We start from the raw sequence: 27,962 nt of genomic DNA, 5'->3' as shown, positions 1-27,962 counted from the left end.
TGAAGAATGGAACCGAAGCGCAGCGTGTGCATCGTTCCACATTTTACATTAACTGTGAAACTATGCAAGACATACAAATAAACTAATGAACAAAACAACAAACCGTGACAAAGAGGTGCAACATACACTTACTGAAAATAATCTCCCACAAAACCTAGTGGGAAAACCAACAACTTAAATATGATCCCCAATTAGAGACAACAATGACCAGCTGCTTCTAATTGGAGATCATCCCCAAAAAACAACATAGAAATACAGAAACTAGAACCCCACATAGAAATACAGAAACTAGACAAACCCCCAACATAGAAAAAAGAAACTAGAACCAACATAGAAATAAATAAACTAGACAAACCCCCCCGTCACGCCCTGACCTACTCTACCATAGAAAATAAAAGCTTTCTATGATCAGAACGTGACAGTTGGGTTGTATTGGAGAGAGTCTGTCTTAAATTATTTTCCACACACAGTCTGTGCCTGTATTTAGTTTTCATGCAAGTGACAGCTGAGAATCCACTCTCACATAGGTGCGTGGTTGCAAAGGGCATCAGTAACTTAACAGCGGAATTTGCCAAGTCAGGATACTCTAAGCGCAGCCCAATCCAGAAATCTGCAGTGGCATCTGATTAAATTAAAATGTTCACAGAACTACTCGAAAGTCGTCTTAATTCTCACTCCAAAAACTCCCATGGCTTATTTTTCAAATTGCCATGTTTTGTTTCTAAATGTCTGCACAAGAGTGAAGGTTTAGTAGTACTTTTGCACATTTAACACACTGTGGCTGAGGAAAGCGACTACTCCCAATATAAACTCAGCAAAAAAAGAAATGTCCTCTCACTGTCAACAGCATTTATTTTCAGCAAACTTAACATGTGTAAATATTTGTATGAACATAACAAGATTCCACAACTGAGACATAAACTGAACAAGTTGCACAGACATGTGACTAACAGAAATGGAATAATGTGTCCCTGAACAAAGGGGGGGATCAAAATCAAATGTAACAGTCAGTATTGGTTGTGGCCACCAGCTGCATTAATGCATCTCCTCCTCATGGACTGCACCAGATTTACCAGTTCTTGCTGTTAGATGTTACCCCACTCTTCCACCAAGGCACCTGCAAGTTCCCGGACATTTCTGAGGGGAATGGCCCTAGCCCTCACCCTCCGATCCAACAGGTCCCAGTCGTGCTCAATGGGATTGAGATCCGGGCTCTTCGCTGGCAATGGCAGAACACTGACATACCTGTCTCGCAGGAAATCACGCACAGAATGAGCAGTATGGCTGGTGGCATTGTCATGCTGGAGGGTATTGTCAGGATGAGTCTGCAAGAAGGGTACCACATGAGGGAGGAGGATGTCTTCCCTGTAACGCACAGCGTTGAGATAGACTGAGCTTGTTGTCATTGCAGGCAGATGATGCTATGACACACCGCCTAAGACCATGACGGACCCTCCACCCCCAAATCGATCCCGCTCCAGAGTACAGGCCTCGGTGGAAAGCTCATTCCTTCGACGATAAACGTGAATCCGACCATCACCCCTGGTGTGAGAAAACGGCAACTCGTCAGTGAAGAGTACTTTTTGCCAGTCCCGTCTGGTCCAGCGACGGTGGGTTTTTGCCCATAGGCAACGTTGTTGCTCGGCGATGTCTGGTGAGGACCTGCCTTACAACAGGCCTACAAGCCCTCAGTCCAGCCTCTCTCAGCCTATTGCAGACAGTCTGAGCACTGATGGAGGGATTGTGCATTCCTGGTGTAACTCGGGCAGTTATTGTTGCCATCCTGTACCTGTCCTGCTGGTGTGATGTTCGGATGTACCGATTCTGTGCATGTGTTGTTACACGTGGTCTGCCACTGCGAGGACGATCAGCTGTCCGTCCTGTCTCCCTGTAGCGCTGTCTTAGGCGTCTCACAGTACGGACATTACAATTTATTGCCCTGGCCTAATCTGCAGTCCTCATGCCTCCTCGCAGCATGCCTAAGGCACGTTCATGCAGATGAGCCAGGACCCTGGGCATCTTTCTTTTGGTGTTTTTCAGAGTCAGTAGAAAGGCCTCTTTAGTGTCCTACATTATCATAACTGTGACCTTAATTGCCTACTGTCTGTAAGCTATTAGTGTCTTAAAAAGAAAACTCTTTGGGCTAGGGGGCGGTATTTTCACGGCCGAATGAAAAGCGTGCCCAAAGTAAACTGCCTGCTACACAGGCCCAGAAGCTAGGATATGCATAGATAGAAAACACTCTAAAGTTTCTAAAACTGTTAAAATAATGTCTGAGTATAACGGAACTTATTTCATAGGCGAAACCCCGAGGACAAACCATACAGGATTTTATTTTTTTGAGTGACTGTTTTCTATGGGAAACTAGATTTATGAGGCACCTGGTTGCAGTTCCTATGGCTTCCACTCGATGTCAACAGTCTTTAGAAATTGGTTGATGTTTTTCCTTTGAGAAATGAAGAAGTACGGCTATTCAGAATGAGTGTCAAGCCAAGTGGACTCTTTTGTTTGTGGCGCGCGACCTGGAGCTCGCTCCACTTTGATTATATCCGCTATTGAACACAGTATATTCCGTCTTAAATTTGATCGATTATTTACGTTTTAGGATAACTAAAGATGGATTAGGAAAGTTGTTTGAAATGTTTGGACCAAGTTTACAGGTAACTTATTGGATCATTTGTAGTCATGTTGGGCGAGTTGGAACCAGTGTTTTTCTGAATCAAACGCGCCAAATAAATGGACATTTTGGGGATATAAAGAAGAAGTTTATCGAACAAAAGGAACATTTGTGATGTTTCTGGGACATATTGGAGTGCCAACAGAAGAAGATCTTCAAAGTTAAGGCATGAATTATATCGTTATTTCTGACTTTCATATCGCACCTCCCTGGTTGAACAATATTTGTATGCGGGGTGCTGTCCTCAGATAATCGCATGGTTTGCTTTTGCCGTAAAGCCTTTTTGAAATCTGACATGGTGGCTGGATTAACTTCTCTAGGATAGGGGGCAGTATTTTGACGTCCGGATGAAAGGCGTGCCTAAATTAAACTGCCTGCTACTCAGACCTAGAAGGTAGGATATGCATATTATTAGTAGATTTGGATAGAAAACACTCTGAAGTTTCTAAAACTGTTTGAATGATGTCTGTGAGTATAACAGAACTCATATGGCAGGCAAAACCCTGAGAAAAATCCAACCAGGAAGTTGAAAATCTGAGGCTTGTAGTTTTTTAAATTGATTCCCTATTCAAACTACAGTGATTTAGGGGTAATTTTGCAGTTCCTAAGGCTTCCACTAGATGTCAACAGACTTTAGAACGTTGTTACAGGCTTCTACTGTGACCTGGAAGGGAATCGCAGTCATTTCATCCAGGTGTCTGGCTGAATGCCATTAGATCATTCATGCGCATAGCCGTCAGCGGGAGGTGATTTAATTTTCCTTTCTGAAGACAAAGGATTTATCCGGTTGGAATATTATTGAAGACGTATGATAAAAACATCCTAAAGATTGATGCTATATATCGTTTGACATGTTTCTACAAACTGTAGTATAACTTTTTGGACTTTGTCTCAACAAAATACGCGAGCATGGCGCATTTGGATAACTCGACTGAACGCGCGAACAAAACGGAGGTATTTGGACATAAATATGGAGTTTATCGAACAAAACAAACATTTCTTGTGGAAGTGGGAGTCCTGGGAGTGCATTCCAACGAAGATCAGCAAAGGTAAGTGAAGATTTATAACACCATTTCTGACTTTGTTTGACTCCAGAACTTGGCGGGTAACTTTATAGCTTGCTTTGATGGCTGAGCTCTGTACACAGCATATAAAAAAATGTGCTTTTGCCGTAAAGCTATTTTGAAATCTGACACAGCGGTTGCATTAAGGAGAAGTGCATCTATATTTCTTTCAATAACTGTTGTAAAGTTTATCAACGTTTATGATGAGTATTTTTGTAAACTGATGTGCTCATTCACCGGATATTTTGGAGGCAATACATTTTCTAAACATCACACGCCAATGTAAAATGGGGTTTTTGGATATAAATGTTAACTTTATCGAGCAAAACATACATGTATAGTGTAACATGAAGTCATATGAGTGCCATCTGATGAAGATCATTAAAGGTTAGTGATTAATTTTAGCTGCATTTCTGGTTTTTGTGACCCCTCTCCTGCTTGGAAAATGGCTGTGGTTTTTCTTGTGTTGGCACTGTCCTAACATAATCTAACTTGATGCTTTCGCCGTAAAGCCTTTTTGAAATCGGACAATGTGGTTGGATTAACCTGTTGTGGACAGGCGTTCCGTTCCGACAGCAGAACCCCTAGCCAGCAGCCAATGGAATCGCATGGTGCGACAAAAAAAACAAACTAAAATACCACAATTCAATTTTCTAAAACAATCAACTATTTTACACCATTTGAAAGATAAGACTCTCATTAATCTAACCACATTGTCCGATTTCAAAATGGCTTTACAGCGAAAGCAAAACATTAGATTATGTTAGGAGAGTACATAGACCAAAATAACCACACAGCCATTTTCCAAGCAAGCATATATGTCAATAAAACCCAAAACACAGCTAAATGAAGCACTAACCTTTGATGATCTTCATCAGATGACACTCCTAGGACATTATGTTATACAATACATGTATGTTTTGTTCAATCAAGTTCATATTTATATCCAAAAACAGCTTTTTACATTGGCGCGTGATGTCCAGAAAATGTATTCCAACCAAAAACTTCCGGTGAATTTACATAAATACTCATCATAAACGTTGACAAAATACATAAATTATTTTAAGAATTATAGACACAGAACTCCTTTACGCAATCGCTGTGTCAGATTTTAAAATAGCTTTAACCTGTTAGGGCTAGGGGGCAGCATTGACACGGCTGGATAAAAAACATACCCGATTTAATCTGGTTACCACTCCTACTCAGTAACTAGAATATGCATTTACTTATTACATATGGATAGAAAACACCCTAAATTTTCTAAAACTGTTTGAATGGTGTCTGTGAGTATAACAGAACTCAAATGGCAGGTCAAAACCTGAGAGATCCCTTTACAGGAAGTGGCCTGTCTGACCATTTCTGGAACTTCTTTGCCATCTCTATCATTTACTAAGGATCTCTGCTCTAACGTGACACTTCCCACGTCTTCCATAGGCTCTCAGAGCCCGGGAAAAAACAGAATGTCGTCATTCCAGCCCCAGGCTGAAACACATTATCGCCTTTCTCAAGTGGCCCATCAAGAGACACTAGCTTATGCGCGTGACTCCGACCGCCCCCGCCTTTGGGATTTTTTCCTCTGTTTGCCGAAAAGGAGATTCCCTGTCGGAATATTATCGCTTTTCTACGAGAAAAATGACGTAAAAATTGATTTTAAACAGCGGTTGACATGCTTCGACGTACGGCAATGGAATACTTTGAATTTTATTGTCAGGAATTGCGTCAATATATCCACATCATTTTCCATCCTCATGATGCCATCTATTTTGTGCGTGACACTTCTTTACTATTTCGGATAGTGTCTGGAACGCACGAACAAAACGCCGCTATTCGGATATAACGATGGATTATTTTGGACCAAACCAACATTTGTTATTGAAGTAGCTGTCCTGGGTGTGCATTCTGACGAAGACAACAAAAGGTAATGACATTTTTATAATAGTAAATATGATTATGGTGAGTGCTAAACTTGCCGGGTGTCTAAATAGCGAGCCCGTGATGCCTGGGCTATGTACTTAGAATATTGCAAAATGTGCTTTCACCAAAAAGCTATTTTAAAATCGGACATATCGAGTGCATAGAGGAGGTCTGTATCTATAATTCTTAAAATAATTGTTATGCTTTTTGTGAACGTTTATCGTGAGTAATTTAGTAAAATGTTAGCGAATTCCCCGGAAGTTTGCGGGAGGTATGCTAGTTCTGAACGTCACATGCTAATGTAAAAAGCTGGTTTTTGATATAAATATGAACTTGATTGAACAAAACATGCATGTATTGTATAACATAATGTCCTAGGGTTGTCATCTGATGAAGATCATCAAAGGTGAGTGCTGCATTTAGCTGTCTTCTGGGTTTTGGTGACATTATATGCTGGCTTGAAAAATGGGTGTCTGATTATTTCTGGCTTGGTACTCTGCTGACATAATCTAATGTTTTGCTTTCGTTGTAAAGCCTTTTTGAAATCGGACAGTGTGGTTAGATTAACGAGAGTCTTATCTTTAAATGGCTGTAAAATAGTCATATGTTTGAGAAATTGAAGTAATAGGATTTTTAAGATTTTGAAAATCGCGCCACAGGCTGCAAGTGGCTGTTACGTAGGTGGGACGAATTCGTCCCGCCTAGCCTAGAGAGGTTAAGCCAAAAGCACATTTCGAAATATTCTGAGTACATAGCTCAGCCATCAAAGCAAGCTATAAAGTTATCGCCATCACGGCGAGCTATTTTGACACCCGCCAAGTTCGGGGAAAACTAAACTTAGAATTAGTATTAGAAATATTGTATTACCTTTGCTGATCTTCGTCAGAATACACTCCCAGGACTGCTACTTCCACAAGAAATGTAGTTTTTTGTCACGTCCTGACCAGCAGATGGAGCTGTTGTAGTAGTTTTGGGGTCAGGACGTGGCAGTCTTGTGTGTGTGTGATTGTTCTGTGTTGGTCTTGTGACTCCTGATCAGGAACAGCTGGGGATCGTTGTTCCTGATTGGGAGTCATATATGTAGGAGTATGTTTGTCACTTGGTTTTGTGGGTAGTTGTTTTTGCACTACGTTGGTGAGCCTGCAAAACTGTTTCGTGATGTGGGTGTCATTTATTGTTTTGTCAAGTGGATGCTTTACTCTTTTTTTGTTAATTAAAATATGAGTATCCACAACTCCGCTGCATTTTGGTCTTCCCTGCAACACAACGAAGGATTTTGTGACAGAACTACCCACCACCAAAGGACCAAGCAGCGGAGAAGAGGACAGAGGCAAGTGAGGGAGGAATGTTGGAAGCAGCGCGCTCGGGAGGTGATGGATTCCTGGTCGCTGGAGGTGTTGACGGAGAGGATTGACTGGACATGGGAGCAGTTGCGGGTCCACTGTGACAACCTGCCTGGGAGGCAGGTAGAACCCGAGAGGCAGCCCCAAGAATTTTTTAGGGGGGGGCACAAGGGCTATTTGGCGGGGCGAGATTACAGCCCCAGGCCAGCTCCCCGTACCCTTGTAGGGCAGACTGGACAGGTCCCGTGCTTTGGGGTTGGGGCTGTGGTGAGGCCTGGGATTTTCAGGCCGGTAGGCAAGGTACCAGCGCCCCGCATGTGCCAGGGCGAAGTAGGCATCGAGCCGGAAGGGGTGATGCCAACCCTGCGCTCAAGACCGCCAGTGCGCCCTTTCGGTCCGGTGTTTCCCGCTAGACGCACTAGCATGGAGGTGCGTGTCTCCAGGCTGGCACGTCCAGCACCACGCACCAGGCTTCAAGTGCGTAAACCTAGCCTCACCAGTCAACAGTCGTCGGAGCGGCCCGCCAGTCAACAGTCGTCGGAGCGGCCCGACAGTCAACAGTCGCCGGAGCGGCCCGACAGTCAACAGTCGCCGGAGCGGCCCGACTGCGCCGAGCTGCCGGAGCGGCCCGACTGCCCCGAGCTGCCGGAGCGGCCCCCCTGTCCTCCGGCCCAGCCCGAGGGGCCCTCCTGTCCTCCGGCCCAGCCCGAGGGGCCCTCCTGTCCTCCGGCCCAGCCCGAGGGGCCCTCCTGTCCTCCGGCCCAGCCCGAGGGGCCCTCCTGTCCTCCGGCCCAGCCCGAGGGGCCCTCCTGTCCTCCGGCCCAGCCCGAGGGGCCCTCCTGTCCTCCGGCCCAGCCCGAGGGGCCCTCCTGTCCTCCGGCCCAGCCCGAGGGGCCCGTCTGCCTGGCGCAGCCATCGGCGCCACCGAAGTGGGCGACGCCGAGGGTGGAGCAAGGTCCACGTCCTGCACCGGAGCCACCTCCAGGATAGGTGGGTTGGGGAGGGAGGGAGGTTGTAGCACAGTGCTGTCGTTGACGGCAGCCACCCTCCCTTCCCTCCCATATTGTTTAGGGGTTATTGTTTATGGGTTTTGTTGGGGATTTTGTTTGTTGGTGTTTTGTGTTGTTAGGTGCATTCCGGGGTCTGCACCTTGAGGGGGGGGTACTGTCACGTCCTGACCAGCAGATGGAGCAGTTTTAGGGTCAGGACGTGGCAGTCTTGTGTGTGTGTGTGATTGTTCTGTGTTGGTCTTGTGACTCCTGATCAGGAACAGCTGGGGATCATTGTTCCTGATTGGGAGTCATATGTAGGAGTATGTTTGTCACTTGGTTTTATGGGTAGTTGTTTTTGCACTACGTTGGTGAGCCTGCAAAACTGTTTAGTGTTGTGGGTGTCATTTATTGTTTTGTCAAGTGGATGCTTTACTCTTTTTTTGTTAATTAAAATATGAGTATCCACAACTCCGCTGCATTTTGGTCTTCCCTGCAACACAACGAAGGATTTTGTGACATTTTTGTTCCAAATAATCCATATTTATGTCCAAATAACTCAGTTTTGTTTGTGCGTTAAGGTCACTATCCAAAGGGTAACGCGCGAGCGCATTTCGAGACACAAAAAGTCAAAATGTTCCATTACCGTACTTAGAAGCATGTCAAACGCTGCTTAAAATCAATTTTTATGGCATTTATCGTAAAATTGCGATAATATTCCAACCGGACAATAGTGTATTCATTCAAGGAAGGAAAGAAAAAACAGCGTGCTCGTGGGAACACGCATATCCAATCCCTTTGTCCTCAGGCAGACCACTGAGAAACTGAGCTACTATACTCTGCCCAGAGACAGGAGAAGGCTCAATCTGCTTTCTGAAGGCTTTAGACAGCCAATGGAAGCCTTAGAAAGTGCAACGTAACCCCACAGATACTGTAGTTTTGATAGAGAATCAAAAGAAGAACTACAATTCTCAGACTTTCCACTTCCTGCTTGGAATTTTCTCAGGTTTTTGCCTGCCATATGAGTTCTGTTATACTCACAGACACCATTCAAACAGTTTTAGAAACTTCAGAGTGTTTCCTATCCATAATATGCATATTCTCGTTTCTGGGCAAGAGTAGTAACCAGTTTAAATCGGGTACGTTTTTTTCATCCGGCCGTGAAAATACTACCCCCTATCCTAAACAGGTTTTTAGGAGAGGTGTATCTTTAAAATGGTGTAAAATAGTTGTATGTTTGAGAAATTTTAATTATGACCTTTTGTTGTTTTGAATTTGCCGCCCTGATATTTCACTGGCTGTGTCCCGCAGGTGGCCCACGTAGCCCATAGAAGTTAAACCCTTTACAATTAAGATCTGTGAAGTTATTTGGAGTTTTACGAATTATCTTTGAAAGACAGGGTCCTGAAAAATTGACATTTCTTTTTTTGCTGAGTTTAAGTGAAGCCCAAATCAATGTAGTTCTCATCATATTTTCACCTCTTCGATGGTCCAACGTCCCTGTCTGTTGTTCGGTGCTTTCCCGGGTAAGGGGGCAGTAGATCTTCGACTGCATCAGATTCACAACTGTCAGTGTCCATGCGAGCTGGGCTAACAACAAAATGTAGGATTACTGATGCTAGCATTGGATGTGCTCATGGAAGCAGAACAACTTGTGCCTTCGACAGGTGCAGGTGTAGTACTGCTGGTTCCAGTAGAGCTGGTATGTGTCTCTATGGACACGGGCCTTACTTTTTTTAACCATTTTTCAATTTTCGAGCAAACGGAATGAGCAGCAGCTACGTTTGGCTACAGACGGACCGTTAGTGGAATTCCCGCGAGAGAGTAACAGTTAATGTGATTGGATGTTAATTATTTGACTAGTTTACCTGTATTTGACATTGTGTTGTTATTTTGCTGAACACTTGATGGTTTAATTTTATTTTTGGCAGTGAAACGAGGCTACTCAAGTGATTAAAAAAAACCTCACCCCAATGTATAGCCCCGTTGGAAAATAGAAATGGACTGTTTGAAAACGTGAAGAATAAAAAAAAAATGTTTTATGCAAATCACATTTGTATTTGGCGTGCCCCCGACGGCATTGCGCATACCCCAGTTTGGGAATACCTGATCTACACTGATTTAAGTGGATTTAACAAGTGACATAATTAAGAGATCATAGCTTTCACCTGGATTCACCTGGTCAGTCTGTCATGGAAAGAGCAGGTGTTCTTAATGTTTCAACACTCAGTGTATATCCCTTGTAACAATATTGTAATTACATGGTTGGTTATTAAACATTGTACGTACAATGTAACTAAAAGGTTTATACCTAATGTTGTCCTGTCTCCTAACTTCTCCTGTTTAGCCTAGTGTCCACAAAGGTTGTTACATCCTAACTACATAGTAATTATAAAGGTTATACCCTACTGGGTTTCACTTTACATTAAGTTGCTTGCTCCTGGGTAGGTACATGATAATTACAAGTTTATCCTATGTAACTATATTGATCTAACGTTACACTTGATTTGGTATAGCCTTTGAGCCAGGTCATAATATAAAAATAAACACATCGAAAATGACTGGTAGTTAATGACAGGGTGTTCCTTGTTACAATTGTTATTACCAGGTCTGAACCTATTTATAAAATCTGGTATTACATGTGGATTCAATGGTAGTGGCACCTTGTAGTAACATGTAACAAGGTCAGATTTTGGTTTTAGTTGTTAACATTGTAATTCACAGGTGACTTTCAAACATGTAATCACAAAACATTCGTTACATAGTGGAACAAGAAAATGTGTAATATCATCAAGTTACACATGTGGAATTACCTTCAGCAAGTGAATGTGTAATTACACATTCCATGTTCCAATTGTGTAATAACTGATTCCGCAACACAATAACCGTGTAATTATATAGTAAAGCCTATGTAACTCCTACATTGTGAGTAATAGGGGCAACTTAATGTAAAGTGTTACAACATTTCTTACCTGTGAATCAGGCTGTGGAGTCGGTGGTTTGACTGGCAAGAGCACAACTTCCCCAACTAACTTCACTGGACTGACACTAGATTGTTCAATGCTGGAGGCGAGCCCCTGACTTTCTGACTTCTTGGCCTCTTCAGGAAACGCTTCATTGATCTCTGACTGGTGTAGACGAGCCTCAGCCTCTGCGTCGGAGGGAATGTCTTCTGTAATAATATAGACAATAAGTATATCTTAGAACTCGATAATGTACACTACTGTTCAAAAGTTTGGGGTCACTTCGAAATGTCCTTGTTTTTGAAGAAAAAAACACATTTCTTGTCCATTTAAATATCAAATTGATCAGAAATACAGTGGCAACTTCATTAAAAATGGACCCGCAAAACACCTGTCTCAACGTCAAGAGTGAAGAGGCGACTCCGGGATGCTGGCCTTCTAGGCAGAGTTGCAAAGAAAAAGCCATATCTCAGATTGGCCAAATAAAAGAAAAGATTGAGATGCGCAAAAGAACACAGACACTGGACAGAGGAACTCTGCCTAGAAGGCTAGCATCCCAGAGTCGCCTCTTCACTGTTGACGTTGAGACTGGTGTTTTGCGGGTACTATTTAAAGAAGCTGCCAGTTGAGGACTTGTGAGGCGTCTGTTTCTCAAACTAGACACTCTAACGTACTTGTCCTCTTGCTCAGTTGTGCACCGAAGCCTCCCACTCCTCTTTCTATTCTGGTTAGAGCCAGTTTGTGCTGTTCTGTGAAGGTATTGTACGGGATCTTCAGTTTCTTGGCAATTTCTCGCATGGAATAGCCTTCATTTCTCAGAACAAGAATAGACTGACGAGTTTCAGAGGAAAGGTCTTTGTTTCTGGCCATTTTGAGCCTGTACTCAAACCCACAAATGGTGATGCTCCAGATACTCAACTAATCTAAAGGAGGCCAGTTTTATTGCTTCTTTAATCAGAACAACAGTTTTCAGGTGTGCTAACATAATTGCAAAAAGGTTTTCTAATGATCAATTAGCCTTTTAAAATTATAAACTTGGATTAGCTAACACAACGTGCCATTGGAACACAGGAGTGATGGTTGCTGATAATGGGCCTCTGTACGCCTATGTAGATATTCCATTAAAAAAATCTGCTGTTTCCAGCTACAATAGTCATTTACAACATTAACAATGTCTACACTGTATTTCTGATAAATGTTATGTTATTTTAATGGACAAAAAATGTGCTTTTCTTTCAAAAACAAGGACATTGATAAGTGACCCCAAACTTTTGAATGGTAGTGTACCTCACCATATTTGGTAGTGAGTGGAAATGCCAACCAGATGCTTCAAATTTATACATCCGGTGAAATATCTGGCTAATTGTTTTATCTGTAGTGTGAGGTGAGAGGTAAGCGTGATGTAACTTCCTGGTGAACTCTCACTTATACCAGAGATCTGTATATAATGATGAGATGCTCATGTCTCTGCCCTAACAATGTACAAACAAGTACATAATTGAACCCGATAATGTACCTCACCAGTCTAACCCTTGCTGTCATCATAGCTCATAAATTACATTTGTTCATACACATTCTGTAAAACCTCACTCTAGTATTAAATGAATAATTAGAAAACTAAACAGTAGATTTGTTGAAAAAGTTGGTTGCATACCCTGGTCCATCTCGGTGCCTGGCTCAAAATCATGGCTGCCAACTTCTGCTTCCGGGTCATCATCCTCACAGGTCTCTGAGGGCACAGGAGAGCGAAGAAACAGTTAAACTGAGCTTTTAGTCTGGTTCAACTAGGGCTGTGGCGGTCATTACATTTTGTAATTGACCGTTAATTAACATAAACACATTTAGCATAGCCTACAAGCCACTGATGCAGACCTTTGGAATATCTACATTTTAAAAAGTCTAATAAATCCATATAATATTGTCACGTCCTGACCAGCAGAGGGAGTATTTGTATTGTAGTTTGGTCAGGACGTGGCAGAAGGGTATTTGTTTCTTATGGTTCGGGTTGTGTGTGTTATTAAAGGGGTGTTATATTTCAGTGTACGTTCTGGTTCTGGTTTTCTGGTTTGTCTATTTCTTTGTTTTCTGTGTGGCTCCCGATCAGGAATAGCTGTACGTCGTTGTTCCTGATTGGGAGTCATATATTAGGAGCTTGTTTTCACCTGGGGTTTTTGTGGGTAGTTGTTTTTTGCACTGCTAGTTATATTTAGCCTGCGAAACTGTCATCTGTCGTTCTTAGTTTTTTCCGTGTTCTCTTTATTTAATAAATATAAAGATGAGCATCCACATTCCCGCTGCGTTTTAGTCATCTCTACACAACGACACCCGTGACAAATATAGCCTACACTATCACAATAAATCCATTATTTATTTGAGAGGTCTAAAGAAACATGATATGAAGAAAATGTAGTCTATTTCAGAAGAACAGAATAGCATACTCTGCGTTGTACTTATGTTAGGTCCTGACCTGGCTATGCCATATGGCTGTGGGCTACAGTAGTTAATTTAGCAGACAAGATTTGGTTACAATTCCGTGGCATTATTTTATAATATGAAGAATACAATTGAACATAATGTAGCTGAATAAAATTGAAAGGATATTTTCTCAAAAAATATCCAAGCACACTATTCTGTGTTGAGCGGTTAACAAAGAAACAGGTGCTCCTATATGCTTAATTTAGAGTTATTTATTTAACTTTAGTTGTGATACAAACATTGGGCTATATGTTTTGATTTTTAATAAATTCTAAGGCTGCATGATGCGACTAATGATGATTTGAAAAAAGTTGCATGGCTGTACACATTTCAGTCTCTCATTCACAAATTTGACAAGCACTTGATAATCCCTCGAATTTCCCGGTTGCAAAAAAGACAATCCACCTAAAAAAAATCCATGCCTTTAGCGGCCAGTGTGCCCTTGGGCTGATTATAATAATTATAATTCCCTTCTCCCCGCTGCGTGCTGAAGCACCTCTCACTCACATGGCTCTCAGTCACGTAATCGGGTCTTTCTCACAGGCTACAAGTGAAGACAGACACATCGGAGACGCAACTGCGTGTGTCCTTATCCAATTCCAAGGCACATTTTGAAGATATTGGAAGTACGGTCCACATTTACTTTTCGTCAGCCAACAAGATGAGTAGGCCTAACGAACAGCACAAGCACTAGCCTATGTCAATCTACTATCCCCCATAGTAGAAAAGTTGACCTATTCTATTCTGTGCGAGAAATAAATATTCCAAACATAGTCAGGGACAGTTGTGGGATGCGATAGATTACAAATTAATACAACCACTAGCATCAAAAAACCTGTTTGAAGCAATGAGCTTGACGCAACAGATGAGAAGGTTTAACTTAAAATGTTGATAAACTATTAGGCTGTCACATTATAAGCGCAGCAATGCGCATACGGCAGTAGGCTATAATCAAATGTTACATCAGCAGGAAAACACCATTCTTAAAAGTGAACAAAAATGTGATTATGCACATGATGCTTTTATTATAAAAGGTGAAAATAATTTTTATGGTGAAAATGATCTTCCCCAAACTTGAAACTCACGCACTGCGTATGTATGCCAGTTAGGCTCTACACCGCTTGTAAAGCGGATTAATGTGCTTTATTTTAAGAGTTAATTAGACCACTTTAGTTGTGATACAAACCTTAACAAAAAACATAAGCCTATAGGCTAGGCTACATGAGGTGTGCGTCTATGATTTGATAAAGTCGCAAAAAAAAGCATGCCTTAAGCTGGGCATCATTCACAAGTGATAGGCTAATATTGTCACCCATCAAGACTATTCTTGATTTAATCTTGTCTTTACATATAGTAAATAATATGTGTGTGAAATTTGGACCATTATCATGCACCCGTCTCGAAACAGGGGCAGCGAGAAAAAACCCCAAATACATGTCATCTATCCACTTAAATAGTGAATGGAGAATGCGTTTCCTGTGGTTCATTTTCATGCCAGCCAGGTAGCCTATACTCCTGTTGTAAAGATAAGCAATGTACTTAATATTTTCTTAATATTAGGAAAGTTGAGAAATAAATGTAGTAGGCCTAGCCTATAGAAAGCTGATGGGATACTCTTTTTAATAGAGGCCATCACTCTGTTTTCTCACGCAATTGCATAGCCTATAGAAATGTTGCACAACATGAGCTCATGGGCACTCACGAAGTGTTTGATTAGATTTTCGATAACATTTGCATTGATGTCAGAGTGATTTGAGGGACAATAGAGTGCTGAGTACCAGGCAGTTAGCAAGTTTGGTAGGCTACTAATGACCATCAGCAGCATCAGAGCTTGGAGAAACCTAATTACCGTGACTAAACAGTCACATGAAATTTGACTGCCATCAAGACTCGTGACCGCCGGTGTGGCAGTAATACGGTCACCGTAACAGCCCTAGGTTCAACCAAAGAGAGCTGTCTAAGACTCCCTCAAATCTGTCTAATCTGAACCCTCTCATTTTCTGACCTCAGGGCAGGCAAGAAACGAAAGGCTAAACAAACACTTAAGAAAAAGGCCTTTGGGCGAATATGAAGCATGGAGACAGGAATGAGAAAAGCATATGACTAGGCCTAGGAGAAGTCCATTTCTGGGACAATTATAAAAAGAGATTTGTGGTAAGATGTTCATAACATTTACATATATGCACACAACAGGCTTTGCAGATAAACAAAGAAAAAGAAGAGCAAATATTACCATGACATGACTGGGGGTTAGAGACAGACATGCACTGATCCATTTCTGAAAATGCAAATAGAGGACGCTTGCATCAACAAATTGCAAATCCACAAGGTGTTAATGGCATCCATGTTGAAGTGGAAAAGCAAAAGTATCCCTCCTGTCAAAATGGTCCTTGTGAGATCCATACACTATACAGTATGTTACAAGTTTGTATGTTTTTTTGTGTGTTTGTCAAGAACAAAACCACCCCAAAAGCTTGAAAAAGGAGTCAGCCCACCTCAGAAACATGCCACTGTTAATATCAGAGGAAAACAAGGATTCCAGAGAAATGACAACTCCACAAGTCATTACCCATCTAGTGACATCATCATGCACGCCAGGCAGACCACCATAGGCTTGCAACAGCCCTGGTGAGTGTGGTGTATAGCCCCCCATAACTTATCTCCTTCTACTCCGATACTTTATAGTATGATCTGACGTACAGGGAAGCGAGTGTGGGTGGTGAGAAAACTCGTAAAGTGTTGGTCTCTTGCGTTGTATAGTTCCAGCATGCATGCTTGTGAGTGTGTGTCTGTGTGTGCTGCCATGCTATAAGGAAGGTAGAGTAGAATAGAGCTGTAAGCCGAGGTATAGGGATCATCATATATAATGATCACATAAATCGCTCTGCACTACCTCCAGACACCGACTCCAACCAGACTCGCACAGCCTCATGACGGGCGGATGTGTTGGCGGGGGCTACATTTAAAACAAACATGGTTGGGACAGGATATTAACAGAACAGACACATGGGAAAGAAACAACAGAACAGAACAAAGCCAAACCAAATGAACAGACAGAATAAACAAAAGGGATCAATAAAGGAAGGAACCCGGGGTGTGATTGGTGACCTTTGATCTGACCAAGTGAAACCTGTGTCTCTCTGTCCATCGGTCACAACCCCAGACCCCTTAACGACAACACAGACACACAACATAAATGCTCAACAAAAGAAAGCAGGACAATCAAAACCACAGATGATTATAGACAAGAGGTTGGTTAGTGTGGGAGGGTTGGTCCTCCTGGGCCAGACACACACAGCAGTAGCCAGTCTGATGAGACACACTGGTCCCCAACCGGGAGACCCACAGTCAGGGAGGCAAGGGGCCGGCCTGGGAAGTGTACCCAGGGATCAGCTCCTCTGGGCTGGGTTACCTGTGGAGGAGGGCTGGGAGGCTGAGGCAGGAGGCCCCTCCGACAGCACGGAGACTCCTCTGATATTCTTAATGATTGAAGGATCCACAGGCTGCAGCACTTGCTGGATCTGCAGGTATCTGGCTGTATGGAGGTGTAGGGGGTGGACCGTATATGGTTGGTGTGTGTGGATTTGAGTTCCATATTGTATGAAGTGTGAGAGAGTCGTTGAGGAATGGGAGTAGGAACACCAAGGGAAACAGACAGGACAGAATGGGAAAAGAGAGGGATAAGAGAGAGAAGGTATAGAGGTGATTTTAGACCAGTAGGAGACAGTACGGTTGAAATATGATCTACCACAGGAAGGAGATGGAGGCTGCATGCACTAGTGTCCTGGAACAACAGTGGCAGCTTTACAGTAAAATATTATAAATCAGAAAGACAAAGTCTCTACCATGGTAAAACTGTTGACTGACTAAAAAAGGGACACTACATGTTCTTAGTAGAAGTGGATTATTACAAAAAACAAAGTTGCAAGAAAACAAGTTAATAGGAAGAACGTTAAGGGGTAGAATAAAACGGGTAGTAATATTTCAGCATGAGAATGTAAAACAGAGAATTAAAAATAACCGTCCTTCTCAATCAAAATTCAACAATTCAAACATAACCAACATAACCATGCCAACACAACACTGCAGGAGAAAGCCTGGTAAAAAGAAACAAACCCAAAACAACAGTTAATTAATGAGAAGGTCCCTTCACTCGTCGTTAAGTGTGCAAACCCCATCAGCAGGCAGTGGTGCTACCTTTAAATGTACCTGTATCCTCTTCATCTTTGAGGTTCTCCAGCCATACGCCTGACTGGAGCTCCCTCTCCCACGGGCAGTACTCCCCCTCTGCCAGTAGGGGGAGACATGCCCCACGACATACAGACAGACAGGACGGAGAAGATGAGGAAAACAATGACTTCACAGTGACAGGTGAAAGAGGTATACTTTTCTCTAAAAAACAGATTTAGTGAGATAAGAGGACCAATAGTCACAGAGTTGAAATGAAGACAGAATGTTCACATACAAATGAGGAGATGAGGAAGACATCATAGGGGCATCATAGGGAAAACATTTACCCCAGTTTACTGTAGAACTCACTGACTGAGTGACTAGACAGGCCTGCTACATTCCAAATCTCACATATCATAAAAACATTTTTTTTTAAATCTCATGACAGAATATCAGCACTCCAACAGGACATCTGAAAACTGAACCTGTAGATAAACTACATACGGTAGACACACAATGTAAACTTTAAACTGTCACATTATTATTATTATTATTATTGATTTTTTAAACTATTTTACCATCACTCGATTCCTCCTCATCGTCCTCCTCTTCATCATCTTCCTCCTTCTCCTCCACCTTTAGGTCTCTAACAATTTGAGCCTGAGCCCCGTCCTCTCCCTCGGCCCCTGGGTCGCTGTCGGTCTTCAGCTTTGCATGGAGCTCCACAGCCTCTTTCCAGGGTACCCCTCCCAGGTCTGAGGGGCTGGGGGGCTCCTGCTGCTCCTCCTCATGGTCCTCATCCTCCTGGTCTTCCTCCTCCATGTCAGACTCAGAGCTGCTGTAGGAGTGCAAGAGAGGCAGATGTTAAAGCGGTCAGGGAAGGAGAGGATATATACACACACCAACACTTACTGGCACTGTATATATCCAATACTTTACAAGCACTGACCATAACCATCACATACCAGCATGCAATATTAAATTATCATTTAAACAAAAGCCACAGTTTGTGTGCATTACAATACATAGGCCTAAATTGGTGAGAATCAACAGATGCTCCCACTAGCCATGCCCTCGCAGAGTTGACTGTCCCTCTGTCTTACCTGGAGCCCAGCTCTGCGTGTTTGTCCTTGTCCAGCACGCTGCTCAAGTTGTGTTCAGCCAGCGTCTCCTCGGGCACCTCCTCCAGATCCTCCTCCCGCTGCAGAGAGAGACGGTAGTTCTCCAGCTCGATGCGCTCCGGCGTGCCCCGCAGACGCTTAGGCAGGCTGGGCTCCTGCAGCCCGTTGACCTCTGGGACTGGGGTGGATCGTGGAGGGGCGAGAAAACAGACAGGCTTTCTAAGAATCAGATGGGTAGCATGATTGAGGAGAGGAGCTGGAGGGATACAGCAGTGCAAGAGCCATGCAAGGTGTAGACAATAGGCAGGCTTGGGTATCATTCAAACTGGGGCTATGCTTCTTATCTCCAGGTTTCCACGGACCAGTATACTGTACGTACTGTATAACATTCTAGCAACCACATCTTTTCCATAATCACGTTTCCATCTATGTTTCTTCCATGACTATAGTTGAGCACTGATTTATTATCACTCATTTTGTATGAACTGATGTGTGTCATGTTTGAGACATTTTTATGTTTGTATACACATTTCTTCAGATTCTAGGACAAACAGACAAAACCACACAGTCATTCTACCAATTTATTGCATTCATTGTTTTTCCTACAGTGGCTCACAAATATAATAGATTTATTATATACACTATATAAGGTTGGTACTACTTTGCCTTTTTCCCATCCTTTCTAGCAAGTCGTAAAACTGACAGACACCGACAGTCTAATACAGGGATGGGCAACTAGTGTCCCAAATCATTACCCTGTTGTAGTAAACATTGTCAATTTACTGACTGGGGGGCCCCCATTTATTTTGTTTTAACTCTCACTCAGATATCATATTAATATGGCATTAGTCAGGGCACAATGCGTTGAATTGCAGTAAATTAGCTTAAACTGCAAACATCTCTCTCCACCCCATGGCAAAATGTGTAGAATTGCAGGATGGATATGGGTTCGCAGACCTGCGAGCGATCGCATTTCCTCATGATGAGTTCAGATTTTTTGTGGCCCCTACTCCCATCAAAGTTGCCCATTCCTGGTCTAGTAGAATCAGTCTAAATTTGAGATGAGATTATACACTTGCATAGGGCACAGCAACAATTAAAAATGTGTTATTTAAAATGATAAATGTAGGTTAAAATAAGGTGAGAGAAACTTAGCAACAGAAAATGTGTTGTAAGCAATGACCACATGCAACCCTCACTAAAGCATGGTGTGGTGAGGCAGCGACTGTGATATTTCATTTGTTTTCATGCGATGGTGCTAGTGGTGACAGTTTGTCAGATTAGTGAAACTGAAAAATGCAGAACTCTAGTATCACAGAGGGACATTTAGAAGACAATAGAGCTTGCATCACAGTCTCATGAGACAATAGATTCATGAGCCAATGAATCCTATTCGACTAACCTCAGTTTTAAAGATGATTGGGATTCCTACAGGTTAGCATGTGTTATGAAATGATCAATGTTAGCCATTAATAGAAACTTAATAAACAAAATTATGTGGACATCCTTTAAATTAGTGGATTTGGGTATTTCAGCCACACCAATTGCTGACAAGTGTATAAAATCGAGCGCATGGCCACGCAATCTCCATAGCCAAACATTGTCAGTAGAATGGCCTTACTGAAGAGCTCAGTGACTTTCAATGTGGCACCGTCATAGGATGTCACCTTTCCTACAAGTCAGTTGATCAAATTTCTTCCCTGCTAGGGCTGCCCCAGTCAACTGTAAGTGCTGTTATTGTTAAGTAGACATTTCTGGGAGCAATAACGGCTCAGCCGTGAAGTGATAGACCACAGAAGCTCTCAGAACAGGACTGCCAAATGCTGAAGCGCGTAGTGTGTAAAAATCGTCTGTGCTCGGTTGCAACACTACTGTGTTCCAAACTGCCTCTGGAAGAAACGTCAGCACAAGAACTGTTCGTTGGGAGCTTCATGAAATGGGTTTCAATGGCTGAGCAGCCGCATACAAGCCCAAGATCACCATGCACAATGCTAAGCGTTGGCTGGAGTGGTGTAAAGCTCACCACAATTGGACTCTGAAGCAGAGGAAAAGTGTTCTCTGGACTGATGAATCACGCTTCACCATAATTGTTTTATTTATTTAATCTTTATTTAACTAGGCAAGACAGTTAAGAACAAATTCTGATTTACAATGACGGCCTACCCCGACCAAACCCTAACCCGGGCAACACTGGGCCAATTGTGCATCGCCCAATAGGACTCCCAATCACGGCCGGTTGTGATACAGCCTGGAATCGAACCAGGGTCTGTAGTGATGCCTCTAGCACTAAGATGCAGTGCCTTAGACCGCTGCACCACTCGGGAGCCCCATCTGGCAGTCCGACGGAAGGAAACTATGTTTGGCTGAGACCAGGCAAACCCTACCTGCCTGAATGCATATTGCCAACTGTAAAGTTTGGTGGAGGAGGAATAATGGTCTGGGGCTGTTTTTCATGATTCGGGCTAGGCCCATTATATCCAGTGAAGGGAAATCTTAACGCTACAGCACACAAAGACATTCTAGACGATTCTGTGCTTCCAACTTTGTGGCAACAGTTTGGGGAAGGCCCTTTCCAGTTTCAGCATGACAATGCCCCAGTGCACAAAGCAAGGTCCATACAGAAATGGTTTGTTGAGATCGTGTGGAAGAACTTGACTGGCCTGCTCAGAGCCCTGACCTCAACACCATCGAACACCTTTGGGATTAATTGGAACGCCGACTGCGAGCCAGGCCTAATAGCCCAACCTCACTAATGCTTGTGGCTGAATGGAAGCAATTTCCTACAGCAATGTTCCCAACATCAAGTGGAACGCCTTCCCAGAAGAGTAGAGACTATTATAGCAGCACAGTGGGGACCAACTCCGTATTAAATGTACATGATTTTGGAATGAGATGTTTGACGAGCAGGTGTCCACATAATCATGTAGTGTATACGTCATGTTTGCGGCCTGCTTCCATCTTATCTTATTACCAAGTATAAAAATGTTCTAGTAGTTGTGGGATGAATGCCTTAAATATGAATACCTTAAATATAATACTGTCCTAGTAGGCCTACAGATCCCTTAATAAAGTAATCTAAGCTACAAACTTCACACTAAATAATTAGCCATACATTAGATACATCAACCTACAAGTTTCATCTGTAGATTCTATATAGTATATGCAAGAAATGCAGCATTTAGCAAAAGCAGTGTAGGTGTTAGAATGCAAAGAGCGGGGTGGGAAGGTAGAGGGATGCAGGAAGACAGACAGACAGGACACCCACTGACGGTACAGTTTGAGAGATGAGGGGCAGGGTGGCTCTCACAAGGGACCAATCACAAACACTGTTTCAAGCACTAGCTCTCAGCTTCAGGCTACTCTGATAGGAGGGTGAAAAGGTAAAGCTTACAAAGAACCAATCACAAGCAGTGCTACAGGCACGCTCTAGTGAGCAGGTCAAATAGGACAAGGTAAAACTAAGAAAGTCAGAGACCACTACAGGTTACAATCACAATAGAGTTGGGCCTTCGATTAAAGCACAGGCAGGCAAAAGAGCATACTCAACGCATTTGTTGAGTAATATTACATATTTAATTTTAATAATTAAATTAATATACACCTATTAATCAATTCAACAAGTTACTGTTAAATTACTTAACTCGTTAAATGACTGATAAAAAAGTGAGAAAAAGTAACTACAGTATAATGAAGTCTTAAAAACCCACAGAAGTGAACAGCGAAGGCTCATCATTTTGCCTGACTGTTATTTTAATTTCCCAGCTGAGAGAGATCGAAGAAGATGCACCATTCCTTTAAAATGTAGCTGCCAGCGGGGGCTACTTTATTGACCAAAAGGGGAGGGAATGCTAAACCTTCAAGAATAAAACAACACACCACAAGCACAGAAATCACATCAATAGGACAGCAAGCTATACGAAAGAGGAATAGAGGACACTAGCTAACATTCACTCAGAGTCATTAGTTTGTGAAGTAAAGCCACAGAGGTTATATAAGGGGAGGGGGATACAGTATGTTCTATGGGTACTGTAGTACATCATGCTACAGGTCATGCTAGGAGATTGAGCAAGGCGTTGAGGGTGAAACAGCAGAAGAGGTAGATACAGTAGGTATACAGAAGCGGAGAGTTGAGGGAGTTTAGCTCCACCAGGTGGTAGGTCCAGGACAGGGTGCGGCGGAGGGTGCGCAGGGGCCCCTCCCCCACCCATCGAGCCCGGGCCAGTGGGGCCAGGCGGGGCAGTGGCACCACAGCTAGAGGTAAGGAAAGTGGGCTAGTGGGGGTACCTGAGGTCTGGCACTCAGTGGGAGACAGGGATGCCATCTCCCCCCTCCCGGGGGAGTCCACGGTGACCACGGCGGGTAAGGACGCCTGGTTGTCCTGAAGACACAACAGAGGTGGAAGGGAGGAGGGGGTCAATACACATCCTACACTTCCTGATTGTCCGACATGACAGATCCGGTGTGGGTGTGTGTGTGTGTGTGTGTGTGTGTGTGGTGGGGGGGGTGTGGGGAGAGGATGGGTCAGTAGTACCTTTGCATTGAGCAGAGCAGGGGTCGGTGCTGGCCTCTTCCTCTGAGCCTGACCAGACAAGCGGTAACAGTAGTGCGGCTTGCAGTAAAACTTCCCTGCAGGAGACAAAAACAGAGAAATATCAAATCAGCGCTAAACAAAACACCTTTCCAGATCAGCCTGCATTCCCCTCATCTGGCTGTTGCATATTCTTTAGTATGGTGAAATCCTCTGTGTGTATTAGACTATGCTTTTCATAGACAGACACTATTATTGTCCTCCCTCCCTAGGTTCCCAGCGGGCATTCTGGAGTCTGCTCTACCAGTGGGATGACTGGGATCACAAACTACACAGGGAGAAACAGCCACTCCATCATTGCTAACAATCTGCTACTTGTTCAATGAGCACAACAGAGACCTTATGACACCCATAGAGAAAAGAGAATGACATCACAAGACTGGAGCAGGCCCTATGAGGACAATGCAGGACAATCTGATAAATACTGTAACCACAAGGACAAGGCTTGGTATAATTGACCATGCTAACAGTACATGTCTGCCTATGAGTAGGCCAACATGTCAGTCAGCACTTTCTACAGTATCATCAAATGCTCACTATGATCCCTACTGGTCATCTATAAATGTTTGAACATCTTGAAGAACAATCTGGCCTTAATGATCATGTACTCTTATAATCTCCACCCCGGCACAGCCAGCAGGACTGGCCACCCCTCAGAGCCTGGTTCCTCTCTAGGGATCTTCCTTAGGTTCCATGCCTTCCTAGGGAGTTTTTCCTAGCCACCGTGCTTCTACATCTGTATTGCTTGCTGTTTGGGGTTTTAGGCTGGGTTTCTGTACAGCACTTTGTACCATCTGCTGATGTAAAAAGGGATTTCTAAACACACATGATACATCTGATTGTGTGTCAGTAATGTCTGTGCCCTGTTTGAATTTTGTCAAGAGAAAACAAAGTGACTCATTCAGTGGGGTGTTTTTGATCACATATCAACAGCGTATGCAAGCTAGATCACTTCACATTTAACAAACAGATCTGGGACCGGCTTACATTTCTATTACATTGACTGAAAAGCACACTACATTATAATCATGGTGAGTGGTCTAAAGACGCATCTTGTGAGCACGTACCATCCTCCACATCAAAGGCGTAGGACGACAATCTAAGCGTCGTTCCGCAGTAGTCACACTTGAAGCAGCTGCGGTGGAAGAACTTGCCCTCGGCACTCAGCCGCTCCATCACGTACACACGCTTCTGGCAGAAGAAGCACACGTCACTGCCCCCGATGTTCTGGGGAAACTCCTTCCTCAGGGAACCCTGTAAAGGAAGAGGGGGAGAGGAGATTAGATCAGGGGCAGGGGAGAGGTGCAGAGCGATGGAGAGAGAGGGTAGGTATTTCCATGAAGCCCCAGCTTCACAACTTAGTGGGAAAATCGAACTGATAGAGAATAATGGGATCAACTGTTCCATTGATATCAAACCATTCACAGCCTAGTAGGTCATAACATGGGCCACTAAAACAGAAGTAGTTTGCATTTTCAGAAACACCTGAGATTGTAGCACATTTTAGATACCACAACAAACACAAGGTCAAAATGTTCCACACAAACAGAACACTGGTGACAGAGTTAGTTTCTAAGAAACACACAATTACAAATCGTTCTCTAGAACTGGTAGGAAGTCCTAGTTAAACTCATTATCCCCAAACACCACAGCTGCATTCGCAAGCTGGAGTCACTTCACTCTTGAGTCTACAACATGCCTAGTGCCCTACGACACTATTGGCTCTTACCAATTCCACCAATTCCCTCTGGTCAAGTAAGGGCTTGGGTTCCTCCTGAGGTTGAAGCTGATTGGCTATCTGATCAGCCAATAAGCTTACTCCCCCTGTGTAGATCTTTAAATATCTCTATCGATGGCAGAGAGAGAAAGAAAGAAAGGACAGTAGGATGAGAGAAAAAGAGACCTGGAGGAAAAATAAAAACATGCAAAGAATGCAAAGGAATGTGAGAGAAAGGAACGACATAGTAGTATGAGGAAGAGCAGTAAACTATGATAGGAGGTCTGGTAGTACACTATGTAAGGCACTAAAGAGCACTGGAAAACAAATGATATCATGAGAGGGAAATGAAGCCATGTTTGGTTGATCAAGCGTGTAGATGTGTCGGCTCACCAATCCAATGAACTGCTTTGAATTAGTGTTTTCAAATATGTGCAAACCAACTGCATAGAACTCTTGAACCCTCATTTACACTAATAAAGCCATGAGCCACACCACCACATGCAGTGTCTGACAGAAAGGGTGCTTGGAGTTTAACCATTACAACACCAGTGATGTCTACACACCATTACTTTAATGAAGAGCAACAGCTGTTGACTAGCCCTGTGATGCTGAGCAATAAACTGTGGCTATATGAACACACACACACACACACACACACACACACACACACACACACACACACACACACACACACACACAGTGTTAATTCTCCCGGCGCAACCCTTTGGCTAATAAAACAAGAAACATAATTGGTCAACATGGACACAGGATGTTAGGATCAACTATGTACATTCCAAAGATCAGTGATTCATTGTAATATCTCAAACACACTAACTGTAACCCTAAAATGGCGGGGATTAGATGTACAAAAATCTCTAAATAAAATGTGTCCTGCAGAGAGAGACAATTTAGGTCAGAGTTAGCACATAGTATGTTATTTAAATATTTCAAAGTATGGATGAGATTTACTGTATACCATGCGGTATTATAATATATCATCTCAGTCAACATGAAGATCAAATTAGGCTGCCCTGAGGGAGAAACACCTGACAGGGTGTCCCTAAGCACGGTGACCACAACACTGCAATGATGCAGGCCACATCTAAGGGACTGCTAATATCAATCTATTGGAACATAAATTATTCATATAGCTATGACTACAGTACATTCTCTTCCACTTTTCACTGTGTCATCACATTTTTGAACACAGCTAGCTGAGCTGTATCTTGGACTAAAACGGCACATGCGTTTACACCCAGAGATGAACCATTCCTTTATGCATTGTCCACATGCTTGTTAGGACACACATTGGATATCAGTTCAATCACATAGAGGCCAGGCAGTGAGTTATTTGGCCCATCTCCCAGAGGCACTGAGTAGGGTAGTGTGTTAGAGTCAGCCCCACTGCAGATCTCCTCAGGAGGGAGGGGCTACCTGTCTGAGCGTTTCAGGGGAGGAGAGGGGGCTCTCTGGGCTATGGCTGCGTGACAGGTGCCACTGTTCTATAAAGAAATGGGAGGGCTTTTTCTTAGGCTCCAGGGGAAAGAAAGAAAGAAAAGACAATTAAGGCAGGAGGACTTGGCATGAGAACAAAGAGAATAGGCAAAGATGCAAGACAAGCTGATATGGAAATCCCTTGGCTGGGTCATATTCTAATACTACATAACACGAATGACAGATACTGAGTAAACAATAGGATTAATGGCAGTGTTTAATGTATTGTTTTATTACTCGATCTGACATTAATGACATCTTGTAAAGTAACTAAGGAGATCAGAGATCAGGACAGTTCTTTTGGTAAAGTCCTTGACTTTGAACCCAGGCCAAGGCTATTGAGTGGTGTGTATCACCTGTGGCTTTGCCAGCTTGCTTTGAAACTGCGAGGCAAGCTGCTCAGCCCTCTCCTGTATACTAAGGCTATGTAACGGCATTTGGTCATCAGAGCGCAGAAGCTCTAGCTCCTGCAGAAGAACACATTATTAGATTACAAAGAACAGAATAGGACTGGTAAGGAAGAATTTTGCCATGCACAAAGCATCCCATGCTCCACACAAGATCCAGATTATTTAACATTTATTTAACCAGGAAAGACCATTGAGGTTAGAAACCTCTTTTGCGAGAGCAACCCGATTGATTGTGATAGAGGTTTTAGCCTTCTGTGCTAGGCTATTTGTGCTCGCTTTGGTGGTTTAAGTGATTTTTATGTGACAGGTTCATCTGACCTATGCATACTAACAAGGGTTTCCTGACTGCTGTGTCTTGACATAACTGATCCACTATTAGTGGAGGTGACTACTCATTTATGGTGTACTTGTAAATGCTGCATTGTTGCAAAGACAATTTCTATTTGCCATGCAGTAGAAACACAGTAGAAAAACAGGGACAAATTCAGCTTAGGTCAGCTATTGAGGTTACTGGTTAGCAGGGTGGTTATTGGTAGCCTAGCAGTTAAGAGCGTTGGGCCAGTAACCAAAAGGTTTCTGGGTCGAATCCTTGAGATGACTAGGTTGATTGGTTGATGTCCCCTTGAACAAGACACTTAACCCTAATTGCTCCTGTAAGTTTCTCTGGATAAGAGTGTCTGCTAAATGACTAAAATGTCAAATGTAGCAGTCTGAGGAGAAATGTTATAATGCAGCTGTCCTTGATGGCAGTAGGTATATCTTATATCATTTAAAATCGAGTCAATCCATCAAAATCAATCTAGTGAGTTTTCCAAGAAGCAGAGATGAGGTAATGTGTTAGTGTAGATCTCCCCAGAGAGGAGGGGCTACCTGTCTGAGCGTTTCAGGGGAGGAGAGGGGGCTCTCTGGGCTATGGCTGCCAGACCGGTGCCACTGTTCTATAAAGAAACGGGAGGGCTTTTTCTTAGGCTCCAGGGGAAAGAAAGGACAGATAAATAATGTAGGACAGTTCAGAAAAGGCAACAGGACTGAGA

General features: G+C 43.2%; 1 protein-coding gene across 20 annotated transcripts in view; it reads right to left on the bottom strand.

The window, feature by feature from the left end:
• The window catches only part of LOC106561386 (protein-methionine sulfoxide oxidase mical3a), a 159,862-nt gene that overhangs the window by 28,485 nt on the left and 103,415 nt on the right, over positions 1 to 27,962 (bottom strand). For 8 of the 20 annotated variants that reach the window (XM_045688313.2, XM_045688312.2, XM_045688316.2 and 5 more), the window contains 14 exons: positions 27,799 to 27,897; positions 26,875 to 26,985; positions 26,459 to 26,557; positions 25,034 to 25,150; positions 24,372 to 24,558; positions 23,248 to 23,342; positions 23,001 to 23,094; positions 18,699 to 18,894; positions 18,174 to 18,433; positions 17,623 to 17,712; positions 16,838 to 16,960; positions 16,319 to 16,381; positions 12,605 to 12,679; positions 10,960 to 11,159 (listed from right to left, as the gene is read on the bottom strand). In XM_045688313.2, the coding sequence (XP_045544269.1) occupies positions 10,960 to 11,159; positions 12,605 to 12,679; positions 16,319 to 16,381; positions 16,838 to 16,960; positions 17,623 to 17,712; positions 18,174 to 18,433; positions 18,699 to 18,894; positions 23,001 to 23,094; positions 23,248 to 23,342; positions 24,372 to 24,558; positions 25,034 to 25,150; positions 26,459 to 26,557; positions 26,875 to 26,985; positions 27,799 to 27,897 (1,809 nt within the window). The remainder of the gene's footprint in view (positions 1 to 10,959; positions 11,160 to 12,604; positions 12,680 to 16,318; positions 16,382 to 16,837; positions 16,961 to 17,622; positions 17,713 to 18,173; positions 18,434 to 18,698; positions 18,895 to 23,000; positions 23,095 to 23,247; positions 23,343 to 24,371; positions 24,559 to 25,033; positions 25,151 to 26,458; positions 26,558 to 26,874; positions 26,986 to 27,798; positions 27,898 to 27,962) is intronic. The other 12 variants (XM_045688325.2, XM_082957322.1, XM_045688330.2 and 9 more) reach the window with 10 other exon arrangements.

Source organism: Salmo salar, chromosome 10, assembly GCF_965601325.2.
Source record: "Salmo salar chromosome 10, fSalSal1, whole genome shotgun sequence".
NCBI lineage: Eukaryota > Metazoa > Chordata > Actinopteri > Salmoniformes > Salmonidae > Salmo > Salmo salar.
The sequence above is the reverse complement of the archived record's forward strand: the minus strand, read 5'-3'. Positions and strand labels throughout refer to the sequence as shown.